This window comes from Bos indicus, chromosome 12, assembly GCF_029378745.1.
Source record: "Bos indicus isolate NIAB-ARS_2022 breed Sahiwal x Tharparkar chromosome 12, NIAB-ARS_B.indTharparkar_mat_pri_1.0, whole genome shotgun sequence".
In the NCBI taxonomy this organism is placed as follows: domain Eukaryota; kingdom Metazoa; phylum Chordata; class Mammalia; order Artiodactyla; family Bovidae; genus Bos; species Bos indicus.
Window position 1 is genome coordinate 74,311,829 of NC_091771.1, and position 25,742 is coordinate 74,337,570.

General features: G+C 42.6%; 1 protein-coding gene across 1 annotated transcript in view; it reads right to left on the minus strand.

Annotated features, from left to right (window-relative positions):
* Positions 1 to 25,742, minus strand: part of LOC139186162 (ATP-binding cassette sub-family C member 4-like) — a 183,774-nt gene that overhangs the window by 154,905 nt on the left and 3,127 nt on the right. The window contains exons 2-9 of the mRNA XM_070799967.1: positions 18,494 to 18,604; positions 17,828 to 17,948; positions 10,367 to 10,591; positions 6,465 to 6,554; positions 5,014 to 5,177; positions 3,715 to 3,840; positions 2,516 to 2,765; positions 232 to 333 (exon numbers count right to left, since the gene is read on the minus strand). Of these exons, the coding sequence (XP_070656068.1) occupies positions 232 to 333; positions 2,516 to 2,765; positions 3,715 to 3,840; positions 5,014 to 5,177; positions 6,465 to 6,554; positions 10,367 to 10,591; positions 17,828 to 17,948; positions 18,494 to 18,604 (1,189 nt within the window). The remainder of the gene's footprint in view (positions 1 to 231; positions 334 to 2,515; positions 2,766 to 3,714; positions 3,841 to 5,013; positions 5,178 to 6,464; positions 6,555 to 10,366; positions 10,592 to 17,827; positions 17,949 to 18,493; positions 18,605 to 25,742) is intronic.

Sequence of the window (25,742 nt, forward strand, 5' to 3'; positions counted from 1 at the left end):
AACTGTCTTGAAAATGACAGTGAGAGCAACATGTCAAACATTTTAGGTTGATATTATACTTAATCTCCATTAGATACAAACCTTAGTGCCAATTTTGAAAAATTTTGTAGCATACTTTTAGTTAATGAGCAAGTCACATTTTACACCATGGTACAATCTAAAAATTCTCCTATAAATCTATATCACACTTGTGTCTTAGCAGTCAGGATCTTGGAAAGAAAAATATGTTACCTCATCCCAAAAAGCAGTGAAATCTTGCATGTTCACCATCATTTCACCATCTGATGGCAGCTGAGTGTTGAGCTGTGGTATTTCATCAAGTGATAAAAAATTCTACAGAAAAGAGGAAAAAAACAGATTGTTAAACTGCAGGAAGAAAGCACAAACAAAAGCAGTTGCTTTCCTGGAATTTGCAAACTTTGAACAGTCTAAATACTGTTTTGCTAACTGTACTTAAAGTATTAGTTCACATCAGAACATATTAAATAATATATGGAATAATATATACTATTATTACAGCTCATGGTATATATCAATATAATAATATAATATAGTGTATTTGTTGCTGTTCAGTCACTAAGTTGTTTCTGACTCTTTGAAATCCCATGGACAATAGCATTCCAGGCTCCCCATCTGTCACTATCTCCAAGAGTTTGCTCAAATTCATGTTGAATGAGTCAGCGACACTATCTAACCATCTCATCCTCTGTTGTCCTCTTCTCCTGCCTTCAATCTTTCTCAGTATCAGGGTATTTTCAATGAGTCTGCTCTTGGCATCAGGTGGCAAAGGAAATATTGATGCTTCAGCACCAGTCCTTCCAGTGAATACTCATGGTTGATTTCCTTTAGGATTAGCTAGTTTGAATTCTTTGCAGCCCAAGGGACTCTCAAGAGTCTTCTCCAGCACTACAGTTCCAAAGCATCATTTCTTCCGTGCTCAGCCTGCTTTATGGTCCAACTCTCACATCCATACACAATGAGTGGAAAAGCCATAGCTTTGACTATATAGACCTTTGTTGATAAAGCAATGTCTCTGCTTTTTAATATGTTGTCATAACCTTTCTCCCAAGGAGTAAGCATTTTTTAATTTCATGGTTGTAGTCACCGTCTGCAGTGATTTTGGAGCCCAAGAAAATAAAATCTGCCACTGTTTCCACTGTTTCCCATTTATTGCCATGAACTGATGGGACGAGAGGCCATGATATTCGTTTCTTGAATGTTGAGTCTTAAGCCAGCTTTTTCATTCTCCTTTGCCCAGCATTTCACATGATGTACTTTGCATATAAGTTAAATAAGCAGGGTGACAATACACAGCCTTGACATACTCCTTTCTCAATTTGGAACTAGTCTGTTGTTCCATGTCCAGTTCTAACCGTTGCTTCTTGACCTGCATACAGGTTTCTCAGGAGGCAAGTAAGGTGGTTTGATATTCCCATCTCTTTCATAATTTTCCACAGTTTGTCGTGATCCACACAGTCAAAAGCTTTAGTGTAGTAAATGAAGAAAAAGTAGATGTTTCAAGCAATTCAAGCAAGGAATTCTCTTGCTTTTTCTATGATCCAATGGATGTTTGCAATTTGATCTTTGGTTCCTCTGCCTTTTCTAAATCCAACTTGTATATCCGGAAGTTCTTAGTTCACATAGTGGTGGGAATTACAAATTTAAAAAGAAGAAGGTGACTAGAGAGAATGGATTAAGCAGTAAATAAAAAGGGGCCATGGATGAAAGGTAGATACAAAAGGCAGGCTCAGATACCAACAAGCAAAACACCTGTGGAAGAAAGAACTTATTTCAAACACAGAGAATTAAGTCAATCTGAGGCTACTCGGATTTCTTTGGAAGGAATGATGTTAAAGCTGAAACTCCAGTACTTTGGCCAACTCATGCGAAGAGTTGACTCATTGGAAAAGACTCTGATGCTGGGAGGGATTGGGGGCAGTAGGAGAAGGGGACGATAGAGGATGAGATGGCTGGATGGCATCACTGACTCGATGGACGTGAGTCTCAGTGAACTCTGGGAGTTGGTGATGGACAGGGAAGCCTGGCGTGCTGTGATTCATGGGGTCGCAAAGAGTCGGACACGACTGAGCGACTGAACTGAACTGACCTGAGGCTACTCTTCCTCCGCAGGGAACAGGGAGCTCTCAGCAAGTTCCTCCCCTCCCGGCCCAGAGACTGTGCACAGTCACTACCCAGTCATTGGAGTCAGCACAGGAGATGCACTCTATTTGCTCCCGCTTTTAGACATTTTAGTCACTCTGCAGACATCACTACACTAGAGCCCTGCGCTACTGCTACTTATATATACTACTGCCCCTACATGAGAACCAGTCTTATGAGATCTGTAACACACTCTACATAACAAGAAAAGGGAGTACCTACAACATTCTGGGAAGACTTCCAGCTTTGTCACTGAGAAAGTTAAATATCACCTAACTGGAACATAGTAACACCAAACAAAAGGAGGCATTTTACAAAAAATCCACCTACAAAAAAAAATTATTTGTCCCCAAACCTTGATTCTTTGGATGCTGACAATGGCCTCTGACACCTTCTCGATGGCCATGGGGAAGTAGAGGGTGCTCGAGAATCTCAGAGCCTCGAACAGCATCACCACCACAAACACTTGGCTGGCGGTGATCCGGTTGTCAAGGAGCTCATTGGTGATGAAGGTGACAAAAATCATAATTTTGCTCACAGCAAAAAATGATACCAAATTCATGGCCCTAAGGTAGGAACTTTTCAGAATCTTGGAGATTTCCTTCCTGAGAAAGAGAGTAGGAAAGAAGTTTTAAAAGAAGCATCAACATCCAAGGCATGAATTCAAGTCCTCACATGGAGACACTACACAGTGCACACCCGGGGCTCCGTCCCAACACCAGGACCACACACTTCATCACCACTTTACTCTTCCAACTAAATAGAGGCTTCATGTCACCCTTTTAAACACTGTGGGTCAATTGGACTGGGTTTGAACATTCTTTCAACAAGCATTCATAACCACAAGTCCTGGGCCAGGCTCCCCACTGATGACAGAAAGATACAGCCTGCCCCCTCCAGGAGCTCATGAACTTGTGCAGAAGAGAATAAGACACTCCAAAATTGTGAGACACCAAAACATCAGCCAGATGCAGGCACCATAGACCCCATGGAAGCACATGTCCTGGCTATTGTAAATAGTGCTGCAATGAACACTAGGGTACATGTGTCTTTTTGAGTTCTGGTTTTCTCAGACTATATGCCCAGTAGTGGGATTGCTGGGTCATATGGTAGATTTATTCCTAGTTGTTTAAGGAACCTCCATCCTGTTTTCCATGACAGCTATATCAATATACACTCCCACCAACAGGAGGAGGGTATTGTTTGTAGACTTTTTGTTGATGGTCATTTGGACCAGTATACAGTGATGCCTCATTGTAGTTTTGATTTGCATTTCTCTCATAATGAGTGATGTTGAGAATTTTTTCATGTGTTTTATCGGCTATCTATATGTGTTCAGAAGCATATATAATTTTTCCTTTAAGAAGATGGTAAATGGAACAGTAGGTTAAAATGACATCTCCCCTATTCCACTTAACCCTCCTGTCACATGTGAGGTGTGAAGTTCATATTTAAGTTCATCTTCATGTGAAAACTTAATAAGACTTCTAAATTCAATCAGTAAAAATAGGGGGGAAAGTACAAAAATATGGTGTGATATATACAAAAACTTACCTTCTCAGTCTGGTAATAAGGTCTATAAATGACTTTTCCCAAGCATTCATTTTTATTGTTTTGATGCCAGTTATGACTTCGCTCATGATCCTGATCCTATCATCAGTGAGAGCTGCAGTCTTACTCCTGAGGGGACAGATGGGAGAGATGAGCCTCAGTGACCACACCCCAACTTTCTGTAGCAGCAGCAGTAGGGGGCACAGGGAGGGACCAGGGATCCATGATTCCTTACAGCTCTTCTGTGCTGATATCACAGGCAGGTCCTTCTCAAAGTGCAAATGGAGAAAAAGACTTCTAGAAAGTTAACCATTCAGCCTAATTCAAGGAGTAACTTGGAGAACTCACAGTACTGGCTGAGGAAGACCCAATGTAGTCAGGTACAAACTCTCCACCCAAGGAGGTCGCAGTTGGGCAGGGAAGGCAAAAGACACTGAATCTGATGGGAAGACAGTGTCTGTGCTGTGATAAAATAGGAGTGAAGTGCTGGGGAGCAGAAAAGATCAGGCTGTTAATTCCACTGGGAAAGGAGAGCAAGAGCTTTAGAGACCTGGCAGCACTGGAACAGGGCCTTGAAGGGTAAGGAACATCTCTCCACAGCAAGACAGGAAAGAAATTTCGAATAAACAAAACTATCACATGTAAAATCACAAAAAAGAAGAAGAAAAAAAAAAAAAAAACCTGAAGGGAAAAAAGCTTCAAACAGCACAATACCTCCATCACCTGACAACCTGGACAATGACCCACCTCCAACCCTTTGGGACCTGCTTCAGGTCTATCTCATCACCATTAGATCCTTCATCACCAGCCACTGTTCTATCACATATGCTGCTGGGACTGTGGGGCTGTATAAAGACATAGTTAATTAAGACTGACTTTGTCCTTGAGGCTCTTATAAGTTAATGGAAACACTGAATTGAAAACAAGACATGAACATAGATACCTGAAAATTGCTCTACTACAATCATATCAAAAATACATGCAGCTAAAATTGAGCCTATAGGATTATTACTATTTAATAATGCTTAAATAACTTCAATATAGGTAACTTCTGCTCAAGGACATTCCACTTATTCAGGTATGGTGCTGGGAGGAGCCAGTGAGTGCCGTCACCTTTCTCTCTTCAAGATCAGCCTGCAGCTTAGGCCTGGAGCCTCCACTGGCTAAGCCTGAAGGGCCTACAATACATGCAAAGAAGAGACTAGAAAAGGCATTGGTTTTGTTTTTGAACAGAAGCATTAAGCAAATGGTGAATGCTACCAAGCACATATCACCTATTTTTTAAACCAGTGTTTCCCTTACCTGAGTGATGAAAATGAATTTCCAATGCAGCTTTGCAAAAGCAGAAGAATAATGAGAACCATCATCCCAGCAAGACACGATATTCCTATTTCCATCCAGAGCAGGGCAGTCACTGCAATAGCCTGCAGTGGCCCCACCCACAGATAGTGCAAGAACGTTGTTACCTTAAAAGAGAAAGACAAAGCCTTCTTAGGACTGTATAAAGTCAAAACCAGTAAGGAGACAGCATACAAACAATCTTCTCTGAAGGAACAAACAGGAATCTAAAAGGAAGTGATCTCAGTGAGTTTTAAACCTGGTGAAGCAGAAATCCAAGTGTCCACCCCAGATGACACTGTTCCGGGGTAGCACAGGGTCAGCCTCAGTTAGGTCCCAGGAGAACATGACCAGTCACACTGAAGGAAGATGTTGATTTTGTCCACAACACAGATGAGCTCAGGGGTTCCCCAAACTCTCTCTGTCCCAAAATTCAGCCCCTATCTCCTCAGAAGAGCCTATATTATGGTACCTACCACACTCTCTGATAATTACTCGTGTATTTACCTTCCAGACAGGCTGTGGCCTTTCCAGGGCAGAAATTAAGACTTATTCATCTTTCAAATTAAGTAGAGGCCTTACATTATGTGTGATGAATGAACAATTGAAAGAAAAGTGAAAGTGTTAGTTGCTTAGTTCTGTCTGACTCTTTGCGATACCATGGATTGTAGCCCACCAGGCTCCCCTGTCCATGGAATTCCCCAGGCAAAGATACTGGAGTGGGGTTCCATTTCCTTCTACAGGGACTCTTCCTGACCCAGAGATAGAAACCAGGCCTCCTGTGGTGCAGGTGGGCTCTTTACCACCTTAGCCACAAGGGAAGCCCCCAAACTTAAAGGCCAGGAAAGAGAAGTTGTCTATATAGATCTGGCCAACAGCTACAATGGCATAGGTAACATGATCTGTTCATAAGGTAAGTGTAAAATGGGTACCATGGGACAGCAGAGGGGAGGCTGTGTCTGGCTGGGGACCACACACTTGGCATTATTCCTCAAAGGCTCCCTATGCAGCAGGCACTGAACTTGGTGCAGAAAAAGAACAATCCCTACCCACCAAGCCTTGATCATCCAGAGGAGGAGGAAGACAGTCCAGCAACACCAACACCACGTGCCAAGAAGGACCACTCCAGGAGGACCCCAGGAATACTAACCAAGCTGGGCAAGAACACTGCTGCCTGTCTATTATTGAAGTATGTTGCAGACCTTCTCAGAAAAACCAAACCCTCATCTATAGGACAACACATATTATCACATCCAAGCTGCACAAATAGGAAATGAGCATTGGATAAAGAGAACTTTGTCTTATGTCCTCAACAGAACCCTCGCTGACACCAAACCCTGGCACCTGGCATCCCAATGAGCTAAACACAGTGAGAAGGAGGGGAAATGGAAGGGGATCCCTCAGGGGCAGCTCACCTGATCAAATCTGTTCACATCGTTGGACAGGAGGTTGACTATCTGGCCTGTGGTGGTCTTTCCCATGGCTGAGCTACTCAGGCGAAGTGACTGAAATGAGAGAAACATACAGAGAATAGGATTTCTACAGTGATATCAAGTCAGTCTGAGAACATAGCAAAAAGGAGTGCATTTTCACGGGGTCTTGTGTGGTGTCAGGACTAGCAGGACGATGCCTGAAATCAGGGCTCTAGGGACCGATGTTCATCCTTAGATGACTAAATATGGTGGCAGCCCTGCCTTCAAGGACAGCAAAGGGAGGAGCAGGAGGTAGACGCACAACCCTCCACCCTGTTTCTCAGTGAACTTGGACCTGCCCGAAGGATAAAGGAATACAGACTTAGACTTAGGGGTCAACTAAAGTAATTTTAAGCCAAAAACTAGACAGCATATTAAAAAGCAGATATCATTCTGCTGACAAAGGTCCATATAGTCAAAGCTATGGTTTTTCCGGTGGTCATGTACAGATGTGAGAGCTGGACCATAAAGAAGGATGAGCACCAAAGAATTGATGCTTTTGAAATGTGGTGCTGGAGAAGACTCTTGAGTCCCTTGGACTGCAAGGAGATCCAACCACTCAATCCTAAGGAAAATCAACTCTGAATATTCATTGTAAGGACTGATACTGAAGCTGAAGCTCCAATACTCTGGCCACCTGATGCCAAGAGTTGACAAATTGGAAAAGAACCTGATGCTGGGAAAAATTAGGGCAGGAAGAAGAAGGGACAACAGAGGATGAGATAGGTGGATGGCATCCCTGACTTGATGGACATGAGTTTGAGCAAAATCCAGGAGATATTGAAGGGCAGGGAAGGCTGGTGTGCTGCAGTTCATGGGGTCACAGAGAGCTGGACAGGACTGAGTGACTGAACAACAACAACAAGATGAGAGTGGAGAGGCCACCTCAAGGAAAGAGATTAGGGGACTTGGACTATACATCTGGTCAGTCATTAATTCCAGGTGTGATATCATTTAAACACTTTGGTCTTAGTTTCCTCATTCTAAAACTAACCAGTATAATATTCAAAACACTAATTATTTACTATGCCAAAGCCTTTGACTGTGTGGATCACTATAAACTGTGGAAAATTCTGAAAGAGACAGGAATACCAGACCACCTGACCTGTCTCTTGGGAAACCTGTATGCAGGTCAGGAAGCAACAGTTAGAACTGGATATGGAACAACAGACTGGTTCCAAATAGGAAAAGGAGTTCATCAAGGCTGTATTTGGTCACCCTGCTTATTTAACTTATATGCAGTACATCATGAGAAATGCTGGGCTTGAAGAAGCACAAGCTGGAATCAAGATTTCCAGGAGAAATATCAATAACCTCAGATATGCAGATGACATCACCCTTAAGGCAGAAAGTGAAGAGGAACTAAAAAGCCTCTTGATGAAAGTGAAAGAGGAGGATGAAAAAGTTCAACATTCAGAAAACGAAGATCATGGCATCCGGCCCCATCACTTCATGGAAAATAGATAGGGAAACAGTGGAAACAGTATCAGACTTTATTTTTGGGGGCTCCAAAATCACTGCAGATGGTGACTGCAGCCATGAAATTAAAAGACTTACTCCTTGAAGGGAAAATTATGACCAATCTAGATAGTATATTAAAAAGCAGACATTACTTTGCCAGCAAAGGTCCATCTAGTCAAGGCTATGGTTTTTCCAGTAGTCATGTATGGATGTGAGAGTTGGACTGTGAAGAAAGTTGAGTGCCGAAGAATTGATGCTTTTGAACTGTGGTGTTGGAGAAGACTCTTGAGAGTCCCTTGGACTGCAAGGAGATCCAACCAGTCCATTCTGAAGGAGATCAGCCCTGGGATTTCTTTGGAAGGAATGATGCTAAAGCTGAAACTCCAGTACTATGGCCACCTCATGCGAAGAGTTGACTCACTGGAAAAGACTGATGCTGGGAGGGATTGGAGGCAGGAGGAAAAGGGGACGACAGAGGATGAGATGGCTGGATGGCATCACTGACTCGATGGACGTGAGTCTGAGTGAACTCCGGGAGTTGGTGATGGACAGGGAGGTCTGGCATGCTGTGATTCATGGGGTTGCAAAGAATTGGACACGACTGAGCGACTGAACTGAACTGAAGCCGGTAAATGAACACTGTGGGAGATGTTTACATTCACATAAGCAACATACAAGGTCCGATCAGATTTCCCAAAGGAGACATTCCAAAGTGTTAGCTGGAAGAGAAAGAAAACTAGATGGACAGTGGCTCAGCTATGCAGCAAAGAACAAGGTCTTTTTGACTAAACCATCATCTCAAATCTAACTTAAGGTTTTTCACAGTGCAGTTCTGGTGAAATTTCCTGCATACTCATGGGAGCTAAGCATGATCTGGAAAGATAAAAATCTAGCTAATTTGTGGGGAAATCTGAGTATTTGTCTACTAAATGGCAGAAGGTGCCAGAGAATAACAAAAATGATGATGGCAGACAATGAAGACCCTTAACTAGAAGGTATGTCACCCAAGGAGAAACTGAGCTTATGTGCCAAACACAGACAGTGAGAGGTCAGGGCCCTGAGTCCACACAGTCCTGAGATTTAAAGATGGGAGAAGACATTCTACATTTTGCCCAGAAAAGTATTCCCAGGAAACAGGAGCTCTAGATAAGTAACAAATAGTAAAAGAAGCAATAATTTTCATTTAAGTCACCTGGTTTTAGCTTTCATTGAGGATTTTATTCATTTGTAATAAAATTAAATATATTTACTATGTGCAGTGTCATGTTTTGAGGTAAATAAACATGGAGAAATGGTTACAGTAGGAAAACAAATGAACAAACCCATCATTGCACATAGTTATCCTTTCATGTGTGTGGTGAGAACACTTAAGATCTATTCTCTCATCAAATTTCTACAATAAAATACAGCTAAATAAAAATTTTTTTTCTAGGAAAAAGGAAACAGCCCAGGGCAAAGAGATATGCAGGGTCAAATTTATAATGAGCCCTTCAGCTCTTAACACTGTGGCAATTCCTTTGTAAAAGCTGCTAAAATCCGTATTTCTTTTAAACTAGTTAAGACTAGGGTAAACTATAGAATAATTCTGTGGCATTTCTCAACACAAAATCACTCAACATACCAAATCAGGTCTTATTAAAAGTGCTAAAATGCATACTAAAAAAAAAAGGAAATATTGAATTAAGAAAATAACTTGAATGAATAGCAACAAATTCTCACCAAAATTACTAAAAACTGCATAAGATTTCAAGTTTCATCCCAATATTCAGTTCTATTCTTTAATACCATTATAAACAATCATAGCTATAGAATACAGCAAGATAATCTATATTTGGCATGGATTCCATTTATATTTTTCTTTAGTTCACACAATTACATTCAATATGACTAGATGAGTCATTTAAACATATAATCATTCCCTTTCTCAAATACATTTTGTGCTCCTAGATTTAATTTTATAAATCCAATCAATGAAGTTTACTTTTAAATACCAATTTGATGTAAAAGATGGCCTTAATGAACAACAAAATTGCCACAAATACAGCTACAAGATTAAGGCATGAAAACAGTGAAAACAAATTTGATACTTTTTATACTTATTTTTTAATTAAATTCCATTGCAAGCTGAGTGGATATTACATGACAACCTGTGGATAAGAGTTATCAAAGGCAGCCCTGACCCGATCTCAATACAAAACTTTTAATTATTCACTTGTAAAGTTTGCTTAAATGATGAAAACAAAATTGGCCTGATACAGATAGCAAGCTTCTCTAGGAAGGTGTAAACGATCCCAGTTACAAGATGTTTAATTTATAGAGAACTTTCCCAAAATGTTCCTGATCCTCTAGGGGAGGTACACACCGTGGTACCGAGCGACACTCACCTTGCGGTAGATCATATGGCACACGGCTACCCTCAGCCTCATCCCCACATGCTGCATGTGGTAGAAGCACAAGTGGTGCAGAACGGCCCACACGAGCACGCAGGCGCTCAGCCCTGCCGCGTAGCCGTAGGCTTCATGCAAAGCGGCAGAATCATTGGGATCATAGTTTGCAACATAACTAATAATTTTCCCCAAAAATACGGGCAGAACCACCTTGGTGCCTTCCTGAAAGAAAAAAAGCCTTAATTAGAGCTACAAGTTATGCCAATTTTTCTTAACACAAACTTTACTTTTATTATTAGCATGTTAAAAAGCCATCTTGACAAAATGCTACACTCATTGCTAATCTAAAGGAAAAATACACAGATTCACTATTTCCAGTAAGACAACCAGAGACAGTTTTAAGGTAAGCCAAAATTTTACATTCAAAGACAATAAAGCCTTAGTATTGGGTTGGCCAAAAAGTTCTTTTGATTTTTAAATAAAAATAAGAGATACAATTTTCATTTTCACCAAGAACTTTGTTGAATAACGTATTCAAAATTCTGTTCCACTATCTTCTGCCATTTTTCAGGCAACTTCATAATTCCATCTTCCCAAAACTTTATATCTTTTTGAGCAAAGAACTATTTCAGGTGCCTTTAACAGTCTTCTGGGGAGTTAGAATTTTTTCCATTAAGAGAATTTTGTAAAAAACAAAATAAATGGAAACCTGAAAGTGCAATGTCTGGTGAATATGGCAGATGAGTCAGAATTTCCAGGCTAGGCTGTAACAGTTTTTGCCTGGTCATCAAAGAAATATATGGTCTTACATTATGTATTTTCTGTTGACTAATTCCAACACTTATCATCAAGAGCTGCTTTAAGTTGACCTAATTGGGAGAAGTACTCATTGGAATTAAATGTTTGTTTTTCCAAAAGGAGCTCACAATAGAGGACCCCCTTCCAGTCTTCACCCTATACACATCACCTTCTTTGGATGAATACTAGACTTTGTTGTGGTTGGTGGTGGTTAATTTCATTTACCCCAGGATCTCTTCCATTCAGCATTAGTGTACATTATTCACTTTTCATCACCCATCACAATTTGTTTTTGAAAAGGAGCATTTTATTAATAGTTACATTTCAGTAGAGAATGGTATGCAGAAATATGATCAAGAAGGTCTTTGTATTTCTCCTCCCTCAACTTAGATGATCATGAAGGTGTGATTACTCACTAAGAGCCAGACATCCTGGAATGTGAAGTCAAGTGGGCCTTAGGAAACATCACTACAAACAAAGCTAGTGGAGTTGATGGAATTCCAGTTGACCTATTTCAAATCCTAAAAGATGATGCTATGAAAGTGCTGCACTCAATATGCCAGCAAATTTGGAAAACTCAGTGGGGGCTACAGGACTGGAAAAGGTCAGTTTTCTCTCCAATCCCAAAGAAAGGCAATGCCAAAGAATGCTCAAACTACCACACAATTGCACTCATCTTACACGCTAGTAAAGTAATCCTCAAAAATCTCCAAGCCAGGCATTAGCAATACATGAACCATGAACTTCCAGATGTTTGGGCTGGTTTTAGAAAAGGCAGAAGAACCAGAGATCAAATTGCCAACATCTGGATCAAAGAAATTGGATCAACAATTGGATCAAAGAAAAAACAAGAGAGTTCCAGAAAAGCATCTATTTCTGCTTTATTGACTATGCCAAAGCCTTTGACTGTGTGGATCACAACAAACTGTGGAAAATTCTGAAAGAGACAGGAATACCAGACCACCTGAACTGCCTCTTGAGAAATCTTTATGCAGGTCAGGAAGCAAGTTAGAACTGGACATGGAACAACAGACTGGTTCCAAATCGGGAAAAGGGGTACGTAAGGCTGTATATCGTCACCCTGCTTATTTAACTTCTATGCAGAGTACATCACAAGAAACGCTGGGCCGGATGAAGCACAAGTTGGAATCAAGCTTGCCGGCCGAAATGTCAATAACCCCAGATATGCAGATGACACCACCCTTATGGCAGAAAGGGAAGAAGAACTAAAGAGCCTCTTGATGAAAGTGAAAGAGGAGAGTGAAAAAATTGGCTTAAAGCTCAACATTCAGAAAACTAAGATCATGGCATCCAGTCCCATCACTTCACAGCAAATAGATGAGGAAACAGTGGCAGACTTTATTTTGGGGGGCTCCAAAATCACCACAGATGGTGACTGCAGCCATGAAATTAAAAGATGGTTACTCCTAGGAAGAAAAGTTATGACCAATCTAGACAGCATATTCAAAAGCAGAGACATTACTTTGCCAACAAAGGTCCATCTAGTCAAGGCTATAGTTTTTCCAGTAGTCATGTATGGATGTGAGAGTTGGACTATAAAGAAAGCTGAGCACTGAAGAATTGATGCTTTTGAACTGTGGTGTTGGAGAAGACTCTTGAGAGTCCCTTGGCCTGCAAGGAGTTCCAACCAGTCCATCCTAAAGGAGATCAGTCCTGAGTGTTCAGTGGAAGGACTGGTGCTGAAGCTGAAGCTCCAATACTTTGGCCACCTGATGCAAAGAACTGACTCATTTGAAAAGACCCTGATGCTGGGAAAGATTGAGGGCAGGAGAAGGGGATGACAGAGGATGAGATGTTTAGATGGCATCACTGACTCAATGGACATGAGTTTGGGTAAACTCTGGGAGTTAGTGATGGACAGGGAGGCTGGCGTGCTGCAGTCCATGGGGTCGCAAAGAGTCAGAGACGACTGAGCCACCGAACTGAATTTAACTTTGGTGGAAACCAATCATCAAAGTGATTAATATAACCAAGATGGTGCAATGACTTTCAATGTTTGTTTGTTTGTTTGTTTTTGGATAGTTTGAGTATGTTGGCTATCTCCCATATGATATAACATTGTTGTTCTCAATTAATATCTAGATTTGATCTCTATCAACTTTAACTGGTCTACTCGACTGCAAAACATCCTACACCAAGAAATCTCCAGCATGAAACTCTTTTTTTTCCTGTGTTGGGTCTTTATTGTAGCGTGCAGACTTCTCTAGTTGGGAAGCACCAGCTTAGTTGCCCTGAGGTATGTGATATCTTAATTCTCCAACCAGGGATCAAACCTGTGAGCCCTGCATTGGAAGCAGTCTTAACCACTGGACCACCAGGGAAGTCCTCTGATGAGTTTGATTTTGATAGCTCTCTTCAGTCTGTACAAAGTTGAACTCCAAAGTGAAGATTTACACAAATATGTGACTTCCTATAGCCTCTACCTAAAACAGAGACAACCAGCAAAAGTGACCTTGGATAAAGGTCAGTGATTAGAGAAAGCTGGCCATTTCTAAGGTTCCCAGGAAGAAGATATAAACCCTGGCCACTCCTCCCCACTCAGGAGAAGGGAGTGAGTGAACCCACTGAGGCTCTTCAAGGTCACCCCATTTACACAATGGCAGGTGAAAACTTCATCTCAGAGAGAAGCCCTGATGACCTGGGGTGGTGGTCTCTGTGTCTCTGGTCCAGGAAGAGCTTTCAGGCTCCTCTTCTCCACCCTGAGGGCCCCAGGCAGGCAGAGACTTGTTATCCCCAACCAAGTTCCCCATGGAGGTACACACAGGGGCCAGGCTTGCTGGGCATTCCCTGGCTGTTCTGTGCTAATTAGGGGTGACCTGCATGTGCTCCAGGTTGAACATTAGCCTGGTACTTGTTTCCTCAGCATCATGATCACTCCTGAATTCTAACAGGACAGAGGTTTCACACTTTGAAGTCCTAACCCCAAAAGCCTTGCCCTGGACTGGCATCATCCTGCCTCTTCCCACTGGTGCTGCCAGGAGGGTTTGCACTGTTGTTGGTCACAGCACTGTCTGGGAACCATGGGTAACCCCTGAGTCATCCTGTGCACCAGAGGAATTAAAAAAGGGCAGAAGGTCACAGAGTAAATGTGTTCATGTTTTAGAGAATCCTGAGTTGAGTTTAGATCTTCCACTATCTAAAATTATCACCACTTCGGGATGGTAATGCGGGCAAGGTTAAAGGGCTCCTGGTCCATCTGAATACAGCATGATGTTGCTTCTGGCATCAACATCCTAGTCAAATTTGGCATCCAGGGGACATGGACACCTGAACTCTACCCTCATTTATGATCCCAAATCTGACCTCCTGCTCCAGGAAGTTCTTGGCATCCTATTTATTATCTTTAGACAAAGTTCAGGATGCATGTGTCTGAAACCATGAATACAAAGCTCTAAAGACAAGCCTTTCTGACCCTAGATGACCTCTCATCTAGGGTCAAATGAACAAAGATGAACAGGCTTGTAAGTCAGAGAGCCCAAAGTGGAACCTCAATTTGTTCTTTATGCTTTCTTTTTTTAAAGTTTTATTTTATTTTTAAACTTTACAATATTGTATTGGTTCTGCCATATATCAAAATGAATCTGCCACAGGCATACATGTGTTCCCCATTCTGAACCTTCCTCCCTCCTCCCTCCCCATACCATCCCTCTGGGTCGTCCCAGTGCACTAGCCCCAAGCATCCAGTATCGTGCATCGAACCTGGACTGGCAACTCGTTTCAGATATGATATTATACATATTTCAATGCCATTCTCCCAAATCATCTCACCCTCTCCCTCTCCCACAGAGTCCAAAAGACTGTTCTATACATCAGTGTCTCTTTTGTTGTCTCGTATACAAGGTTATTGTTACCATCTTTCTAAATTCCATATATATGCGTTATTATACTGTATTGGTGTTTTTCTTTCTGGCTTACTTCACTCTGTATAATAGGCTCCAGTTTCATCCACCTCATTAGAACTGATTCAAATGTATTCTTTTTAATGGCTGAGTAATACTCTATTTTGTATATGTACCACAGCTTTCTTATCCTCTGTGATCACAGGCATCCTATGTAACTACTTGGACTTAGAGTCCTCTCTTCTAAAATAGGGGTAATATGAAACCTACAACTTCATTGAGTTAGGTTAAAAGGAATAAAAGTGATATTACACATACAGTGCTCATAGCAGTTCCTGATACATAACTAATTTTGAGTACTTACTATTGTTACTCAGTTCAGTTCAGTCACTCAGTCGTGTCCGACTCTTTGCGACCTCATGAATCACAGCATGCCAGGCCTCCCTGTCCATCGCCATCTCCTGGATTTCACTCAAACTCACGTCCATGGAGTCGGTGATGCCATCCAGCCATCTTATCCTCTGTCATCCCCTTTTCCTCCTGCCCCCAATCCCTCCCAGCATCAGAGTCTTTTCCAATGAGTCAACTCTTTGCATGAGGTGGCCAAAGTACTGGAGTTTCAGCTTTAGCATCATTCCTTCCAAAGAACACCCAGGGCTGATCTCCTTCAGAATGGACTGGTTGGATCTCCTTGCAGTCCAAGGGACTCTCAAGAGTCTTCTCCAACACCACAGTTCAGAAGCATCAATTCTTCAGTGCTCAGCTTTCTTTACAGTCCAACTCTCACATCCATACAATGACCACTATTGTTCCTACTGCACTACTAATAGTATTGTTGTTGCCACCACCATGACTACTGAGTATGAGCCCCTCTTACTGCTACTAGAACTTCTAGTACTACAGAGGATGAGCTCCCTTGTTTTCAAGGTCCTCTACTTCCCACTTCTCTGCCATGACCGCCCAACAACCAGCCTCCTGAAAGAGGGGCCCGGGGCTCTACCAAATGACAACTGACAACTGACACAACCCCTAGGCCTGGCCTTCCTGGATCCCCAGCAGGAAGTGTTACTAGGGCTGGACAATTTTGAAATCAACAGTCCACCCCACCCTTCACAAGGCACTTCAATATCTCAGTGGTAAGAGCCTTGTCTAAAGTGGCACTCTGCCACACACACCTATTCCCACCCTCTGGCACAATGGTCAACCCACCTTTGTCATCAACGAGAACACCATCTCCCAGGACCACCCAGTCCCCTGGGAACTGACAGATTCTCTGTCTCTCCAGTTGTGTGGGGTGGACTTCACCTGCCCAGCTGCCCACTGCCTGCAGTGCCCTTTAGTAAACACAGCCTTTAAACAAGAGCCATGCCACCCACCTGTAAACCACCTTGCCCACCCACCTTACCCCCAACACAATGGACTGATGACAACTCACACCTTCTCCACCTAAAACACCCCTTTCACAGCAACTGCATCTTCCATCCCTCCTGCTCTCACACACTCACAGCCCACCCATGTCCCTAAGGCAGTGCTAAGGAACCACGGAGAGCATGAGCCACCCAGGGGGGTCTGCAGCAGACCTCCAGAAGGCTCAGCCAGAACAGGGGTGCTGACGGCACTGTGTCCCCAGGTGGATGTGTCTCACTGCGGGGTCTTGACCCAGGATCTTCAGGGTCATGGAGGTCATTGACTTCATGGCTTTCTGTCTCTGGTTTTCTCCTGCAGATCCCCTCCTACACCTTCTGCCAGTGCCAGGATACCAAGACTCTCCTCTCAACTGGCAATCCATCCCTACAGTCATGACTGAAACCAGCATAGATGGTGCATGGATTCTCCATAATTCATGGTGAAGCTGGAGCTCCTCCCCACGGGGGTCTCTGACCTGGGTGACCTGGCCCACCGGGAGGGAGTAGCTCAGGGAAGGGTGTGCTCTTGGAGTTCTGGCATCTCCTGCCCAGATGCAGGGCCCCAGGTCCTATTCCACTGGAAAGGGAGAGACAATGATCCCTTCTTAGAAAAGCATTTATCAGATGTGTCCTGGGCAAGTTAACAATTAATTGCTCAGGTCCAAGTTTACTTCCTCCAAACCAGGAAGCACGTATTCCTTGAGGTTGTAGAATCTTCTCTTTCTCAAGGATCACTTTTAGCATTTATATCATTTACTGAGCACTAACAATGTCCTGCTGCTTCTGCTGCTAAGTCGCTTCAGTCGTGTCTGCCTCTGTGCGATCCCACAGACGGCAGCCCACCAGGCTCCCCTATCCCTGGGATTCTCCAGGCAAGAACACTGGAGTGGGTTGCCATTTCCTTCTCCAATGCGTGAAAGTGAAAAGTGAAAGTGAAGTCGCTCAGTCATGTCCAACTAGTAGCGACCCCATGGACTGTAGCCTACCAAGCTCCTCCATCCATGAGATTTTCCAGGCAAGAGTACTGGAGTGGCTTGCCATTGCCTTCTCCGTATGGTATAAAATGTCAGTGCCATCCTTCCACAATACTATGTTTTAATTGGTTAAAAGAAAAACATTGGCTTGGCAAAAAGTTCATTCAAGTTTTCCCATAAGCCTGAAAGAATTTTTTGGCCAACCCAACTGTAATCCCCTAGAGCATTTGTCTTTAAGCACCTGTCCATTCTAAAAGTAAATACAAAAAAAGTAAATACAACTGCTGAACTGCATCGTGATTCACAGACAAGTTTTAACTTCAGACCTTAAGCCACTGTCCTCTCTCCCCACCATCTCATCCATCTCAGTACTGATCTGCACACACTGAGAAGCAATGCACAGTATGGAAAAGCTTTTACCTCAAGAAACATAAGTAGTCCCAGAATGAAATAGAATTTCCAGTAACACTTGATGATTGCTTTCTTTAAAGAAGGCTCCCGTGCATCTTTCTTGGCTCTCAAAACTTCTCGATCCCAGTACCTGTGATAAGAAACAAAGAACAGTGAAGAAGAGCCCTGCTCAGGTAAAACGGGGGCGGGCAGAGCAGAAGACGAGCCTTCACTACAGGGCGCTCTGTGGCTGCCCCATAGATGCTGGCTAATGGGTCACAGGGCACCTGAAGGATGAGCAGTGTAGACCAAAGCACCTGAAAAAGTACAAGACCAGGCCTTGAGGGAGAAGTCTTAGTCTCAGAAAACAAGTTCCTGCCAAGCTTTGCTGGACTCACAGTTCACGAGCAGCTCAGGAGGGCAGACTCCCTCCTCCAGGAACCCCACCTCCGGGGACAGAGCTTGGCCTCCAGGGCTGTGGCTGCGGGCTCCCTCCATGCCCACAGATGTACAGGGAACACAGGCTCCCCCAGCCTCCAAAGTGGGCTAAGCCCGGGGTCAGCCTGAGGGGGTGAGCATGCAGTGTCAGGGGAGCAGGCTCAGAAGAACCCAGAGGAAGCAAAGCCTCCCCGACACCTTTAGCCCCATGTGGAAATTCTCCCTCTCTCTCCCCTTCTCCCTGCTGCCTGTGCTCACCCTTGTAGCTCTTCTCCAAGGTGCTGGGAGCGATCTTCCGGAAGCACTGAGTACAAATCATCTGGTTTTAATTTCCGTTCGTAACCAATTTTAAACAAGGGGTTTAGCCACCTGTTAAAAATTAAAAGGACAGTGACATATATCTAAATTACATAGCTCTAATTAGAATCCTACAGTGATGGGCTTTGTTAAAAAACAAACAAACTATACTTTAAATATATAGATATGGTGGAATAATTGGATATGTGTTTACACACTCACACACAGAGACATACACATTCCCTAACTCTGTAGGCTGAGAGGCCCCGGAAGCAATGACACATTGTTAGCAAAGAGCATGCTAGCCCCTCAATCTTGGGGTTTTGTTTAACATACACAATTATAATTTTTCTCTTGTGGGAAGGACTCTTAAGGTCTACTCTCTTATCAGCTTTCAAATATTCAGTACAGTAGGATTAACTATAGTCACCAGACTGGACATTACACCTTCATGAAAGTGAAAGTCGCTCAGTCGTGTCCGACTCTGCAACCCCATGGACTATACAGTTCATGGAATTCTCCAGGCCAGAATACTGGAGTGGGTAGCCATTCCCTTCTCCAGGGGATCTTCCCAACCCAGGGATCAGACCCAGGTCTCTCGCATTGCAGGCAGCAATTCCACGAACTGTATAGTCCATGGGGTCACAAAGAGTTGAACATGACCGAGGGACTTTCACTTTCACGAGGATGTAATGTGCAGTCTGGTGACTATAGTTAATCCTACTGTATAACTTATTTTATAATGGAAGTTTGTGTCCTTTGGCCCCCTTCATCCAGGTCTTGGCTTTGTAATCTCATTCTTGCCTAAAAGGAACCAACTGAAGAAATGACTGGTTCCAAGGTTGAGGCTGTGTGTGTCAGCACTGATAATTCTGGTTTTTTCACTGTAATATAAGTGCCTGACATGAAGCTTTAGAGATATCCATGTCAAAGACATCCATCTCCAGTGAACACGTGACAGCTACACAATGAGATAAAGAGCCAGGCCACCCCACCCATGAAGTTCCCACTTTAGAAAGCTCTGGTTGACCTGATAACAGACCATCTCACTGACTGTTTGCTTCTCCCTTCCAGCACTTTAATTCCCACTCTTATTTTTTAAATTCATCAATAAAGAGTGAAACTTTAAAATCATAGACACCCCACCCTCAACCCCAAAAAGGCAGAACCCCAAGTCCAAGCTTGCTCATGAGCTCTCTCTTTCCACCCAGGACCTCGCTGTGTCACCCCAGGGGTGCCTTGTATCCTCCAGGGCATGTGAGTGATACACCTCGGCATTTCAAATTCCCTGATGGTTCCCAGGGGTGATACATCTCACCCCTGTGAGATGTATCTCACAATCCTAAGAACCACAAGGGCTGATCCAGCCACAACACAGACTGCAAAAGGAGAATTTCTGTGGGGGCTTCTCATAACTAGTATGAGTCCCGGTGAGCAGAGCCCCAGGCAATCCCGGCAAAAGCCTCACCATCTACAGGCCAAGACCAACAGGCAGACAAAGTCCAAGATGGGTCTGAGACTTCTTGTGCCATAAAATAAGGAAGCGCTCAAGGATTCATGAGGATGTGTAGAAGGACAGAGAAGCTTGGATGGCTCTTGCTAGACAAATCTGGGATACTTTGAGCATCAAAACAAATAAATGGCAATTAACCTTAATCCAGTAAATAATGAAAGAATCCATGAATCCTTAGTGCTACATAAACAGGAGAGAAAGTAAAACTCTTGCAAACAAATGCAAACAAACATAAAAGGAGTAATCAGTTACTTTTAAGTTGTGTACATAACTGAAAATGTACTATACTGAATAATTTTTAAATTGTTTTGTGATTCAATCTGTAAACTATGTATCCCAAGATATGTCTGTTCTATACAGATGCTTAGTCCCTTGTGCAAATCAAGTGCTGGTCCAAAAGACTGCTGAAATTTTATATGCTTACTGATATTTTACACTTTTTTATCCTGCATGTCCTGCAACCTTATAAGTCTGCACAATAAAAATGTTTAACAATTCAGAAAAAAAAAGGAACAATCAAGTCAGAAAATCATCAATGGAAATTAAAAATAGTGTGTGAAAGCTTGAAGCAGAGATATTTACATAATCTCAAATTATCTCTCTGCAATTATTTATTATAAAGGGAAAAAAACAGTAACTGTACAGATGATCCCACCAAAAAACTTATTCAGATCGATTATGCATTATTTAAATGATAATAGCATGCAGACGCAGTCCATTGGTAAACACCATTTTACTGATGTGCCAGGGTAAGGAAATTCCAAGGCCAGACAATAATAACCCATGGATAGAGATCAAACCAGTCAGTCCTAAAGAAATCAACCCTGAATATTCATTGGAAGGCCTGATCCTGAAGTTCCAATACTTTGGCCAACCTGATGCAAAGAGCTGACTGATCGGAAAAGACCCAGATTCTGGGAAAGATTGAAGGCAAAAGGAGAAGAGGGCAGCAGAAGATGAGATGGTTAGATAACATCACCGACTCAATGGACATGAACTTGAGCAAACTATGGGAGAGAGTAAAGGACAAGGAAGCCTGGTGTGCTGGTCCATGGGGTCATAAAGTTGGACATGGCTGAACGACTGAATAACAACAACGACAGAGATCGCATTTCTTCTATCCTGTTATTCCTAGGACAACATGGGTATAGATGCTTAAGAACTATTTGTTGAATGTATGAATATCCATAACTCATTAAAGAAGTGATAAGATAGACTGAACTTCAGATTTTACTAATCCAGGTACCTTGGCACATCTAAAGAGCCCTGGTCCAGGAGTCAGAAGACTGGACTCTAGTCCCAACAACGGTGCTGAGCACCCAGGACCTCAGCTGTCCTCTGCTCCATGTCTCCACTCCAGTTCAGCAGCTCCATGACCTTTAACATCTCTAGGTCTCAGCTTCCTTCCAGAACAATGGTGCACATCTAGGAGCTTTACCACTAAGCAAGTTTGACACAAGTTGGGTGATTTATTCCACACTTGCCCCCTATATAAAATGCTCAGGGAATTAGCACTGGGACTTACCCAGATGATGACACCCTGCCCCCAAAGTGAAAGCATTAGTCACTCAGTTGTGTCCAACTCTTTGCAACCCCACGATCTGTCCACAGAATTCTCTAGGCAAGAATACTGGAGTGGATAGCCATTCCCTTCTCCAGGGGATCTTCTCAACCCAGGGATTGAATCAGGTTCTCCTGCATTACAGACAGACTTTTTACCATCTGAGCTACAAGGGAAGCCCACAAAAGACCCTCTTTAAAATTCTGCTTGAGGAGGAAAAGATGCTCAACATCAAAATATCTTTGGATCCTGCTTCCTTAACTTTTGATGGTTAACATTTACTTATAGCATTAAATAATGTTCAAAATGTGGCATTTATTTTTTAATTAAATTTTTTATTTTGTAAAGGAGTATATTCAACAGACAACATGGTAGTTTCAGGAGGACAGCAAAGGGACTGAGCCATACATACACATGTATCATTCTCCCCCAAACCCCACTCCCATCCAGGCTGCCACATAACATTGAGCAGAGTTCCCTGTGTGATACAGTAGGGCCTTGTTGGTTATCCATTCTAACAATAACCCTGTGTATGAGACAGCAAAAGAGACACTGATGTATAGAATAGTCTTATGGACTATGTGGGAGAGGGAGAGGGTGGGAAGATTTGGGAGAATGGCATTGAAACATGTATAATATTATGTATGAAATGAGTTACCAGTCCAGGTTCGATGCACAATACTGGATGCTTGGGGCTGGTGCACTGGGACGACCCAGAGGGATGGTATGGGGAGGGAGGAGGGAGGAGGATTCAGGATGGGGAACACATGTATACCTGTGGCGGATTCATTTCGATATTTGGCAAAACTAATACAATTTTGTAAAGTTTAAAAATAAAATAAAATTTAAAATAAATAAATAAATAAATACAGCAGTGTGTACACGTCCCTACCAAACTCCCAAACTATCCCTTTCCCCCATCACTCTCTTTGGCAACCATAAGTTCGTTCTCCAAAGTCTGAGAGTCTCGTTCTGTCAAAATCGGTATTTAATTGAAATGTATGCAGTCTCTCACTTTTGTTTAATACAGTTTATTGCTAATCAAGATGTGATGCATATCTATGACCATATATTTTGGTGCATCTTTCCTTTTTCCAAATTCCCAGAAGTAGAAAAATTAGTGAAAGGCTGAACTGTTTTCCATTAGATTCAGACCAATTTGCCCTCTTAACAGCTATTTGTGAGCTTATATCATTGTCAGCTTTGAATACCTGAACTACATTTTTTCTGGGCCTAAAGTTAAAAATAATTCAAACAGCTTTAATTTGAATTTATTTGATTTATGCATGCTCAGTCACTCAGTCTTGTTCGACTCTTTGCAACCCCACAGTCTACCATTTTACAACCCCAGTCCTGTTCAACTCTTTGCAACCCCATGAACTGTACTGTCAGGCTCCTCTGTCCATGGGATTTCCCAGGCAAGAATACTAGGGTGGGTTGCTATTTGACTTGTAGAGATGGAACACTTTTTATGTCTATTGATCATTTACTTGTCTTTTTCAAGTGTCTATAACATATTTTTTCCTATAGAGCTTTTATATTTTTGAAATAACTTGTAATAGTGCATATATTTTTTTCCAGATTTTAATGTTTCTTTACAGGTTTTAAATTATATATCATTCATTAAAATCGAGTCTTTTGAATTCTCCTGTTGCTTTTGTAGTATATCTTTTAAAAATCCGAACATCATCTAAATCTATGTGCTTTATTTTAGCTTTTTTCTTATTTTATTTCTAACAGTAAAGGCAGCTAGAACTTCTTTTAGTTTTTGATATAGGATAGGCCCCATTTTTTCCCTAAAACAGTCCATTTTCCCATTGTGGTTTATTGAGTATTTCTTATTCCTCACTATTGGAAATAAGAAGCACAGTTAATGAATCGTGTCCAGCTGAGAATGGACTGTCCAGTCTGCTGAGACTCTCCCTGGCGATGGCCCCACTGTCCTCACTGCAGCCTCTGGGATGAGCTCTGCATTTCTCTCCTCCCTCATCCCAGAGGCCAGCAGGTTGGGGGTGAGTGCAGGACCTGTCCCCAGAGATAAGGGTGGTGTAGGATCTTGGACTACATGCACTTGGCCCATCAGGGAGCTGTTAAATTCTTGTTCCCTGACACTGGCCATGTCTCAGTGAGTGAACTGTCCCCTTGCAAAGGGAGTGTGGATGCGAAGACTGTCATTGATGTCAAGACAGACTCTCTGGAGATAATTTTCAGAGAAGCTGATGACATGAGGAGGGATGTGAACTCGCCAAGGGCTGAGATAGTTTAGGAAGGTTGGGCCTGTTAGGCCCTCAGTAACTAGCAATTGTGAATAGACAGAAATGTTTAATTTCAAACTAGGATTCTTTGCACTATTTTTAGAATACCAGTTGTTATTCTTCATTAACAGTCAGAAACCCACATGTTGTAGATGGAAGCTGGGTGAGCTTTCCAGGGCTCTTTCTCTGACCTTGATCTGTTCCCAGTGAGTGTTTACTTTGATGAGTTTTGGTAATTTTATACAATAACCACAGCCTCAAGCAAGAAGTAGAACATTCCAAAGGTATAGTCAAATTTATTGGTATGTCCTTACGGCAAAATAAACTGCCTAACAAATTTAAGTTTATCTCCTGTAGTTTCTTCTTGTTTTTTTTGGTCTTTATAGTTCTGTATCTGATCAGCCTGAGACTAGTGTCCTTTCAGAGGTATCAAGTGGATAATTTGCCTTTCAGAGTCTTCCATGGGTCCCCCAGTGTGTTGATTCCTAGCCTCTGTTGACCTGAAACAGACAGACTGCAAAATATTTCCCCAGCAAAGATGGGCTTATCCAGAATCAGCAGAGAATTGCAGTTTGAGGTCTGCATTTGTGGAGAGCCAAGTGTAAGTCCCCAAAGTGCCAGGGTTGGAGAGCACTTTTATAGACGGGAAGAGGAGGTTGGAAGGGCTCTTACAGAGTCCATGGCTTTTCATTGCCTGCGTCCTTGCCAGGAAAGGAGAGCAGTCCTTCTTTTTCCTGTTGGTGCTGCTGTTGTTGTAACCTCATGTATCAAACTTTCAGAGGCTTTCTACTGGGGACCCTGGGATTACTCAAGCGCTCTGTGGTGGTGATGACTGCTGTTTGTCTGGGGGCGCTTGTCCTGTTCAGAGCATCGCTGACCCTCTCAGCATCCCAGGGAGGTGTTCTCTCCAGGTCTTCTCCCCACTTTCTCGAGGCCAATACTTAGAGGTACTAGCCACATAATCAGGAAGTGGCAAAGTCTAGACTCTAACACAGGAACACTTCCAAATGAGGCACATCAGGTGCCATTTTTTTTCTCATTAAATTTTTCAAAACTGTGGAAAATGCACACAACATAAAGTTTACCATCTTGATGATTTTTCAAGCACGCGATTCATTATTGTTACCTATCTTAACATTACTGTGCAACCAGTTTCCAGCACTCTCTTCATCCTGCACTGTTGTGCCATCAAACACTAACTCCCCACTTCCCTTGCCCCCAGCCCCTGGCAACCACAAGGCCACTTTGTTTCTCTTTGACTGCTCTGAGGACTTCATGTAAATCAAATCATAAAATATTTGTCCTTTGTGATGCACCATTTTACAACCCCACCGTCAGTGTTCAGGGTTCTAGTTTCTTCACATCCTTGCCAACACTATTTTTTCTTCCTTTTTTTCCCCATGGGAGCCCTCCTAATATGTATGAGCTGGTGTCTCATTGTGGTGCATAACTAACATAACAGGGTTAAGCAACTATATGTCAATAAAAATTAATTCTAAAAAATCATGAGCTATAATTTTGATTTTAAAAAAACCGTGCATGTGCAGATATGCAAAGATTTCTAGGGTAAAGACTAAGAAATAACCAAAATATCAGCAAGTAGACCTGGCTAATAAAAACAAATCCTTATTCCTCTCTTCTTCTGTGTGCTCAGTCATGTCCAACTCTTTGCGACCCGATGGACTATAGCCCACCAGGCTCCTCTGTCCATGGGATTCTCCAGGCAACAATATTGGAGTGGGTTGTCGTTTCTTACACCAGGGGATCTTCCTAACCCAGGGGTCAAACCCACCTCTCTTGACTCTCCTGCACTGGCAGATGGATTCTTTACCCCTGTGCCACCTATCTGGGAGGCCCTTCTTCTTCTATAGTTTTAATATT